Source organism: Xiphias gladius, chromosome 4 (genome assembly GCF_016859285.1).
Source record: "Xiphias gladius isolate SHS-SW01 ecotype Sanya breed wild chromosome 4, ASM1685928v1, whole genome shotgun sequence".
Lineage (NCBI taxonomy): Eukaryota > Metazoa > Chordata > Actinopteri > Istiophoriformes > Xiphiidae > Xiphias > Xiphias gladius.
The window spans coordinates 10,693,646-10,704,525 of NC_053403.1; the positions used below are offsets into that span (position 1 = coordinate 10,693,646).

Consider the following 10,880-nt stretch of genomic DNA (forward strand, 5'->3'; position numbering starts at 1 on the left):
ACATTTTATAGTCATCATTTATTTGTCATTAGTTTGCTTTGACTCTACATGTCGCCTGTTTGCACGAAGTTAATCTTGTTTGCATTCTATAAGGAAAGAACATTTCAGTGAAAGACAAGCATTATTTTAACCACAGCCCGGTGTCAGTCCCTCGTCTTAAATGGTAACTAATGTTGCGCAAGCTATCTGCTTGACCTAGCAGCGGTCACTGTTGACATTAGACTCAGATTAGTCCTGGTTTACATAATGGCTGATAAAGCGTGATTATGTTTGGCCAGGACTCACACACGCACATACACATGGTGTCAGTGGGTGGTTAAGTACACCAGAGGTGTGAGGCTCAGGTCACAGAGTTCGTCCAATCACAGCAGTGGAGAGCCGGCTTAAAGGGGAGGGGCTAGGGTGTATGAGGTGAGAGCTGCAACCTCAAGGCTCTTTGACCTGTGACTCTTTGCTGTCTCCTGGCTCCGTGACACTGTAACCCTCTGACCTAATGCTGTCCTGCAGCACAACACATGAAGCGCTGTGACTGTGTGTGCTGAGTTTTGTGCTCGGGTGTATGCATTTGCTGTGTAATTCCTCACTCCCTAAGGCAGGGAAGGTGGTGCCGGGGGCTGGACTGACCTGTGAAATGTTCCTTTCGGGGTCGCGCACAGTAAAGGAGCCTGCCCATACATCTGAGTTCAGATATGTGCTGTAGCTGGGTGATGAAATACACTCGCAACACAGGGTAGACCCTCCCTTCTCTACACTGCCTGCCTACACAAACCAATTTCCATCCACCAATCACCACTGCTGGAACTAGCACAGCTACAACCAATTAGGAAGCATTCTTGGAATCATCTGGACCAATCGGAGGAATTTGCTTCTGAATGGCCCCGTGGGTGTTCATTTCTATGCATTTACAAGATGCATCTGTAGTGATAAATTGATCTAATTCCCTCGGAGCAGACTTAAAATCTCCTTTAAATGCCTCCCTAAAATTTTGTAAACAAACCTACTACATTCTGATTTACATATATGCAAACATATGAGTTCCCACCTACGCACCTTCAAAAATCAGAATAATGAGAGAATGGAGAGAGAGAGATTCCTAGCGTGGTTGCTGACAGTGATTAATTGTTCCCACATGTTGCTGACGGACAAAAAGGCCTCTGTGTTTCTGAGCTCTGGCTGCAGCTGGTGCACACACACACCCGCTCACACACCCACGTACACACGCGCGCACACGCACGCGCACACGCACACACACACACACACACACACACACATGACTGGGGCCTGTCTCACAAAGCAAGTTCAGCTTTGTCAGGCTACTTTGAGTTAGTTGGCTTCAAAAATGTAGCCAACCTGGATAACCGGTCTCATGAACGGTTGAGTCTCTGAGCCAGCATTTTTTAGTTTTCTAGACCAGCAGCGGTGGAGTTTATAATATCCAAACACTCATAGAAAACATCAACATACAGGCCCTTTCATTTGATATCAGATAAGATAGATCAGCTCAGCTCTTTGGTGAGGTTTTCAGCAGCATAAAAAGTTAAAAAGATTCAGTGAGGTGTATTAGATGTAGAATGGAAACCGGCTACATTCACAGTAGAAAATTTTAAAAAATGTATAAAACAATTGACATGCCTATAACTAGCCGAGTAGTCTGCTCTAACAGTGGGTATAGGAGCCAAACAGTTGACTAACTTTGTATTCTTCTGTCATGAGGAACAAACCATTATGACGAAGAAATACACTGTAGGTTATAGAGGCGATTAAATGAGAAAGCAGTGAAATGTTTCATTGAAACAATAGGTCACCTGAGTGTGTAAAAATGTTCTATTAACAAAGTTACATTTAAGTGATTGATTAAAAAAGCAATACAGTTTATTCATGATAAGTAAGTACAATCAGCTAGTTTCCTGATATTAGTTAGAAATTCTTTTTGATCACTTAAGCTGGCTAACCTGCTCAGTCTTTGTGCTAAGCTAGGCTAACTGGCTGCTGGTTGTAGCTTCATATTAACCCAAAAGATATAAAGCTGGTACCAATCCTCTCATTTAACTCACAGCAAGGAAGCAAATAAGCTTTTTTTTTTCCAAAATGTCAAACTATTCCCTTAAAGGAGAGACATTTGTTAGAGAAAAAAGCCAGGGTTGAATCCAAAAGCTCACTAACCTACTTGTCTATATTGTGAGACAGGGCTTAGATGTGTTCATTTGAGGCCCTGTTCATACCTGGCATTAACTTGCGTCTCGGGTGATCCGATCACAAGTTGACAGCCCTAAGTATGTCAGTTCACACCTGGCATTAGAGTGCATTTCCACGATCCTCTTGTGTGACCACTCGGATCTCACCTCCCCACTTTATATGCAATCAAATGCAAATAAAAAAGTACATCATTTCCTTTTGCAAAGACCAAATGCGCCGTTTTTGACTGGCAGGAGGCAGCAATGCACCTCCTGTACCTAGTCTGCCAGAGATTAAAAGAAGAAGAGGAAGACAAAGCATTGTGGACAAAGTCGGTTTACGCGATTTGTATGACTTGTATTCATTCGCTACTGAGGGTACATCCACTTACGCAGAGGACGTCAGTTGAGTAGGTGGTCCTAAAATGTAGCCCAGGATGCATTTGCATTCACAGTCTTAAAATAATGTGGCCATATGCGACCCAGACCACCTCAGAATGTGGTCTGAGCGATCGGATCTCAGTGTGTTCTCAATGTTTGTTGGGTGCACTCACACCAGTACTCAGAGCTGTCCACTTGCAATCCGATCACCCAAGATGCATGTTAATGCCAGGTATGAACAGGGCCTAAGTCTCAGAGGGACAGTCAAATTAGAGAAAAGCAGGAGGAGGGTGCGACTCAGAAAAATGGAGGGGAAATTTAAGGTCAGGAGACAAGGAGAACTCTAATATTTGCTGAGCAGTGTCAAAGGCGTCGTTATCCCTTGGAAGGCTGTGGCTGCAAGTTGTAGTAGTGTATGTGTGTTATTTAGCTCTTATGGCTATATAGTAGGAGTTATGAATCAGAGCTGCTGTCTCAGTGAGCTGTTTTTATTAATGGGCTTTGGGAATACCCCAGAGGAGCTACAGTAGTAAGCATACAGTGTCCCACTCACACAGAGATGTGCCATGTACACATGAACCCATGCAGGGCAAACATGGAGCAGAAGAAATCCAGCAGAAGAAGTGACATTTGAAAAGTTTGTTTTTCCAGAAAATATTTATTGGAAATCTTTGAATTATCCAGAATAACAGGGATAGTCAGCACAGGTTTTGTGAGCGAGTTGGAGGATCTGCTTCTATATACACACACATACATACATCACACAAAATACTGATATATAGCACACAAATTTTTCTTTCTTTCATCTCGCAATCATCCCCTTCTCCCCCTCTTTCTCACCATCACTCACTCATACTTTCACTCGCCACCCAATGTTTTTTCTCTTTTTATCACTATCCGTGCTTCGGTTGCAGATGTCCCGTTTCCTTTTATTGCTGCTCCATCACATGGAGCTAGAATTATCTCAACTGACATTTGAAGGCTACGAGCAGTAGCACGGAAAAGAGAAACATGAAACAAGTGGCTTTGTTGGAGGAAGGAGCAGGGGGAAGCTGGGATAAAGAGAGTGTAGGAAGAAGCGAGCGAGAAGGATTGATGAAGTGTCAGGTGCTGGCAGGTAAATGTTTACAGCAGCATCAGAGGGAAACACATTCCATTCATTCTGCTCTCATTCATCCCACCAAAAGTTCTTTTTTTTCCTTTACAAAGTCTGCCATTATTTACATCTCCCTCGCAGCTGGAAACGTTTAGCCTGTGTGTGTGCATATGTGTTTGCGTGTGTTTGTAAAATGTTCTGTAATGAAGCAGCATTACGTCATGCCTCAAGAGATGCTGGCAGAGGATAAACACCGGTCTCCCTGGTATCTCTTCTCATCTTACCTCATTTCACAGAATGCACACCCATGCACGCACTCACTTGGGAAACGTGCGTTCACATACACATACCATTCATGATTAGATGCAACTTTTTATGGATTTGCTAATGCACAGCAGTGTTGACAAAGACTCACAAAGTCCTGCAGAAACATCTTTTGCATTTAGAGGCTACAAACTCAAAACTGCGTATCCATATAGCTATCAAAAAACACACACATACATGCTCAAATACACACTCACTCACTCAGGTTCAGAGGTTCAGTTTGGCCCCAGAGATCCAATCTTTTTACTCTGCCAACATAGCGTTCGTAAACGTAACTTAACCCCGCTCTTTCCCCTCTCTGATTGAACTGCTTTTGACCAGAATAACAATGCAGACCAAATTGTCCGTAAACTGTTGCCCAGGAAAGACGGGTTTGCTTCATGGAAAACAATATTGTGATTCCCACAAAAACGAGAAAATTTTGGCCTTCGCTGGTGTGAACCCAGAAATGTGTTCTCTTTTAGGGAGTAAAAATATACATAGCAGGAAAACAGAGAAGGAAAAATGCATGCGTGTTGTGGATGGTGGTTGAGTTGTTTATATGGGAGGATATAGCATAGCCCCACAGTCCCCCAGGGCCCATAAAAGCTATGTGTTTTTGAAACAACAGAAACTGCGGAAGACGGAGGGGGTATGGAAAGAGAAGGAGACTGAGGCAAAATAATGTATTCAGTGGGTTGTGCAGCCAAAGAAAAGGAGGAAGATGCTAGAGACAAAATTCAAATCAAAAAGGTCATAACCATATGTACTAAATATCTAGAATAGTATCCTCTTCTCAAAATTCAGTTTTATAAACAAGTCCCATTATATTGAGATGGTATGTGAGAATATAACTGAGTGTATGTGTATATTTGTCTCAACATTTGTGTGTTTTCATAATGCTGTCATATAAGAACCATGAATTTATGTCTTCTTCAGTGACCAGATGGCTGTAGGTGTGTTTGTTTGGGTGTCTGTGTGTGAAGAGTGGTTGTCCAGGTGGACATGTGCAAGGGTGTCATTTACATATCAAGTGAAGCTGGAGTTTTGACTTAGATAACTGTAAAGCCAGAGCTCACATCATACAATCCTTCATTTAACCTGCACCAATCAATTAGTGGAAAAGAGTAGTGACTAAAATGAACTGACATCTCTACAGTGTAAACATGTTATGTGAATCCTTTTTATTGTGCAAATGGAAACCCTTCATGACACGCAACAATAAAACTTACAAGGCCTACTTTTGTTTGAATAGTGCTGTAGTTTCTTGAAACAATAAAGTGGTTTCTTGGCTTTTGTGTCTTTCCTGGTGGTTTAAATACAACCCAAATTTGTGACATCAAACTGAAATCTCTGAAGGCTCCCTTTGAGGATTCCACCCGTCCTCAAAACAAGCCAACCCCAATTTCAAGGCATTCTTGTTCTCTTACTATAGCTGTTATGCCCAGAGTTAGCACTTTGGTTTAGTGTGGTAACTTGCTAAATAGCATTAAACAAAAAAGTACAGCTGAGGCTGATGGGAATGGCATTAGTTTTGGTCATAAACCAAATTACTGGACGAATTAAAATTTTGACTTGATGATGGCTCTAGAGGAAAAGTCAGATGACCATCTAAATTATTATAATTCATCCTGAGATGAACATAAATATGTGTATCTCACAGTAGATATTTCACTAAAACCACAAATGTCAACCGCATTGTTGTGCTGGAGGAAAAGTTCATATCACCAGCAGCATCACCAAAGTCAGTAGGCTTCATCGTCTGGGTACCATGAATGTTTGTTCAAAATTCCTGCCAATCCATTCAGTAGTTGTTAAGATATTTAAATTGGGACCAAAGTGGTCGACTGACAGCAGGCTGATATTGCCACCACCTGAGCCACACTGTTGACGGTGCTAAAATGTCTGTGACACTGCTAAATATGAATGTAAAATGTGAAAGATTGTCCTATGATAACTATGTATGTAAACAAAGCCATCAGTGAGGAAACAAGTGATTCAACAGGGCTGTTATATCACATTTTTGTCCTTAAATTTGTACATACATCTCTGTGATGTGAGTAAAACTCTTGATCATTACCAGGGGCTGTCATGTGCGCCATTTACCCCACAATGAGCCTCTTGGGCCTGCACAAGGAAGGAGCTAAGAGTTGATCAATACACACCAGACAAGACTCACACACAGGCATGCACAAACACACATGATCTGACACAGAGTGTGATCCTTACAAAACACAGGCTTTTTGTATGTGTCATTCATAATCGAGGAGAGGCTTGATTATAGACCACTGTCGCTCTTCTCTCTTTTATACTCACAAGACAAAAGCTACAGTGGGAACAATGGAGACATCAGCGCTAAGTGCTGCTGCACGTTAATGTGTTCCTGTCTATATTTAGTGGATGAACAAATATACAACAATAGGCTTTTTGCTTTGTTTGTATGTCTAGTCACCAAGAGCAACTTTTTACGTTGCTACAGAATCAGTGGTAGTGGGTGGTTTATGGATCAGTGTTGTCAGACTTAATGAGACGTATTCATTGACTGTTTCATTTGCAACAGGAAAGAAAGAATACAACAGATCAGTATTGATGACAGTCATTGTTTGAGTAATTGTTTAAAAAGGATTTTGCAAGCATCGCCCACAACAATCTCCTCTCTCTTTCTCTTGTGTTACAGAACTCCATCCGGCACAACCTTTCCCTCCACAGCCGTTTCATTCGCGTCCAGAACGAAGGAACAGGGAAGAGTTCCTGGTGGATGATCAACCCCGAGGGGGGGAAGGGTGGCAAGGCTCCTCGCCGCCGTGCAGTCTCCATGGACAACAGCAACAAGTACACCAAGTCCGCCCGTGGCCGTGCTGCCAAGAAGAAGGCAGCCCTGCAGGCTGCAGCCGCTGCCGCAGGCGAAGGCGGCGGAGACAGTCCTTCAGGTCTCTCTAAGTGGCCCGGAAGCCCGACGTCACGCAGCAGTGAGGAGCTGGATGCCTGGACAGACTTCCGCTCCCGCACTAACTCCAACGCCAGCACTCTGAGTGGTCGACTCTCACCTATTCTGGCTAACCCCGAGCTAGACGAGGTGCCCGATGATGAGCCCCCTCTCTCGCCTATGTTCTACTCCAGTCCCGGCAGAGCACTGTCTCCCGGCAACGCCACGACCAATGGGAAAGCCGTGCCAACTGAGCTGCCCCGCCTGGCAGACCTGGCAGGTACAATGAACCTAAATGATGGCCTGACAGATGACCTGATGGATGAGTTGCTGGATAACATCAACCTGGTGCCAACTACTTCCAGCCAGACCACTCCAAATGGTTCCTCAGGGTTCAATTTTGGGTCCAAACCCAACGGTTTAGGCTCACCTTCCACCACTTCCTCTCCTTCCTCCAACTCTTCTTCGAATGGAGGAGGTAATGGCTACAGTAACTCCATCTTTGGCCCCCACACGACGGGTTCCTCTCTGCGTCCGTCCCCCATGCAGACCATCCAGGAGAACAAGCAGACCTCCTTCTCCAGCATCAGCATGTCTCGCTTTGGCAGCCAGACACTACAAGACCTGCTCAACTCTGACAGCCACAGCCACAGCGATGTCATGATGACCCAGTCTGACCCGCTGATGTCACAGGCCAGCGCTGCCGCCGTCATTTCCCAGAACTCCCGCCGTAGCCTCATGCTCCGCAATGATCCTGTAATGACCTTTGGGACCACCGGAGGACTTCAGGGCAGCCAAGTGGAGATGCTGCAAAGTAACAACCACAACCAAAGCTCCTTGAGGTCTTTAAACGGAGGCCTGAACCTAGCCAACGAGGCTAACGCTCTGGCTAATGCCAAGCAGCAGCTCCTGCTCTCACCCTTAGGTGGAAATGGGTCGTCCTCCATGCAGATCGATACCTCGATCTTCCTGAATGGAACAGTTAGCAGCAGTGGAGGGATCTGTCAGGACCGTTTCCCCACAGATCTGGACTTGGACATGTTCAACGGCAGCCTGGAGTGTGACATGGACTCCATCATCAGGAACGAGCTGATGGACGCAGATGGCCTGGACTTTAACTTTGACTCTCTGGCCAACATGAACGGAGTCGGCAACTTCACTAGCACCAAGCAGACCTCTCAAAGCTGGGTACCTGGCTGAGAGGGTCGGGCCAGGAAGGAGCAGAGCAGGTATGTATGTTTGAGTGTGTGCGTATGGGTAAATCATGTGGTATATGAGAAAAGGTGAGCATATTTACATGTAGCAATTGGGGATGCACCCATCCAAGTTCTTCTCCCCCAGTACCAATTCGAACAATGATACTAGTGATCTATTTTTTACAAAATGCGAAATCTGTAAGGGTCTCTGTGGAGAACTGATTACAACATTTGTACGCTAACATGAGCGTATAACTACAAACTTCTTAACTATAATGGGAAACATCCATTCACCAAAAATGCTACCTAGGCTAGTGAAAATTTTATCTATGTTTTTAAGGTGATGAAAGTACATGATACAGTGCATAAACCTTATAACTACAGACACACTATGACATGTTTGTCTAACACACACAAATGCTACCCTCTCTGTCCTGTTTGCGTCTACATAGACAGAAGACTACACTGAATGAAATTATATGCTTCATCAGTTTTTCACTAAACTAATCTGTGTTGTTTCAACGTTTTTACCGGATCAAAACTGACTTGCTAAACACCTTAGCTTTTACAATAGTTATTCCTCCAGTTGCTAAAACTTTATTTCTCATTTAGCAAGCTTTGTTACACTTTTAATAAAATGTATTCCGTCCATGAAAAGGTTTAAAACAATATCCCGACAAATAGTGCAGAAAAGTCTTTACCTACTGTTTATGGATTAAATCTGTGGAAACGTTAATTAGCTGCAAAAGCAATTGTCAACACTTTACTGCGAAATGTACTTTTTGTGTTTTGTTGCAAAGCACATGCAGGAAGCACCAGTGGTAGCTTTAAGTACATTAGGTTACTGCAAATGAACAGAGCAGAACTGTACTTAGTGTGGACTGATGACATTTGGGGAACACCCGATACTTGTAATAAGGTTAGTATTACAATAGAGCTGGTCGATGCATCCCTAGAAATGTTAGAATTTAGACCAAAACATATTTTTAAGCATAAATACTCAGACACATTTGTCTAATCTCTTTATCTCTCCAGGTCTGAACTATGTAGCGCAAGAGAAGATCAGACACACAACATCCTATTTGCCAAACCTGCCATCAGCACAACGTAAAATACAAACCCTGTGTTTACAGAAGACGACTTCCTCTCGAGAGCTTTACCTTTGCTCCTACACTGATGAACCATGAACGATCCGACAGACTCTAGAGATGCTGCACACAAGCCCTCAAAGCCTCCTGTGAAACAACAACAAAAAGAAAGCTACGTCAAACAATCACAACAAACTCACAAATCTTAGAATTATGCAATTTTCCTTTGAGACCCAGTCTGTTGATATCAAAGAGACTCTGCTTATCAGAAGGGGTTTCACATGGAATACAAGGACTAAATATCAAGCAAAGATGGAAGGAGTGCACGGTGCAGTTGTTCCCATTGAAGACAAAAAAAAAAGAAGTGTAAAGTGAAAATCAAGAAGAATGATGTGGTGTAAATCTGATCCAGTGGTTTCCTGGGATGTGTTATGTTTAAAAAAAAATCCCTCTCTTCTCACTTAGTGATTTTAAATGTTCAGTGTTTGTTTTTTTGGATTTTCTGTATCTTACTCACTGAGCAGCCACACATCCAATACATGCAAACACACATACAGACGAACTTACACTTTGCCCCAGTTTGCAAGATTTCAGAACTTTAGAAGTTAAAATTTCTCAATATAATGCCATGCACTTCCTGTTTTGTTCTAAATAAATTTGCTTGAATTTACCTTAACTGCAGCATACTGAGGGTAATATTACAATTAGCTGAATACTACAGAATACGTTTTCTCTTTTGTGTATATCTAACTGTCGAAAAAATGAAAAAAAGACTATAGGAAGAAAATCTCTGTCATGGATATTTCTACAAGTGCAGGGCAGTTGAAAGTTCCAAGAAGGAGGGGGGAAAGATATTGTCTGTCTTTTCTTAGTTTTCTTAACTTCTGGTGAGTTCTGTTGAGGTCGTTTTTCACAGCATATGATGTAGCCAAAATGAATACCTGTGTCCTGGGTTGTGAACAATTCCACACCATAACAGGTGCTATGTAAACAGTGTTGAATCCTGTCCTGAGAGCAAGCTGTGCATTTAGTTTGTTCATTTTTTTTTTCTGTTTTTACCCATGACCTGCAGAAGCCCAAAGCTGCAGCCACTTGTAGCATGGTGAGGTTGCACCTGTAGACGGCGGGGGGGAGCAGTGTTTTAGGCTCATTCCTCTAGAAGCCATTTGTTTCTCGAGTAAAACAATAAGCTATCTCTGTATATTGCCAAATTACTTGAAACAAACAGTAGGATATGCTGGCAGCCAAATCACAGCACGCACATGCACATGCACACACACACACACACACACACACACACACACACACACACACACACACACACACACACACACACACACACACACACACACACACACACACACACATATATATTAAACAGACGTAGATAGAAAAAATAATACCAGGGATCCGTGTTAAGCTCTGCTGTTTTCTTGTCATGAGCTTGTGGGGCTTGTTATGCATATATAGAATCACTCAGGGGGGAAAAGGGAGGCTTCCCGTTTAAGTAACATCAAGTCACATTCTAATGGTATTTTAACATTTCTTGATAAAAACAGTAACGCTTTGTGTTTGTGAACTTGTAACCTGTGAACTGTTGGCCGTCAAGATGAAGAGGAGGAAGCGAGAGAAATGTCAGGATCAAGACTTCACGCGGTCTCTTGTTTTTGGTTTTGCTGTCATAGCTTTTCTCCCCTTGTCAGACTCGTGACACGC

The 10,880-nt window shown here is 43.1% G+C and overlaps 1 protein-coding gene across 4 annotated transcripts in view; it reads left to right on the forward strand.

The window, feature by feature from the left end:
* Positions 1–10,477, forward strand: part of foxo3b (forkhead box O3b) — a 47,840-nt gene extending 37,363 nt beyond the window's left edge. For 3 of the 4 annotated variants that reach the window (XM_040125378.1, XM_040125379.1, XM_040125377.1), the window contains 2 exons: positions 6,632–8,109; positions 9,112–10,477. In XM_040125378.1, the coding sequence (XP_039981312.1) occupies positions 6,632–8,080 (1,449 nt within the window). In that variant the 3' untranslated portion in view covers positions 8,081–8,109; positions 9,112–10,477. The remainder of the gene's footprint in view (positions 1–6,631; positions 8,110–9,111) is intronic. The other variant, XM_040125380.1, reaches the window with a different exon arrangement.
* Positions 10,478–10,880: the final 403 nt, after the last annotated feature.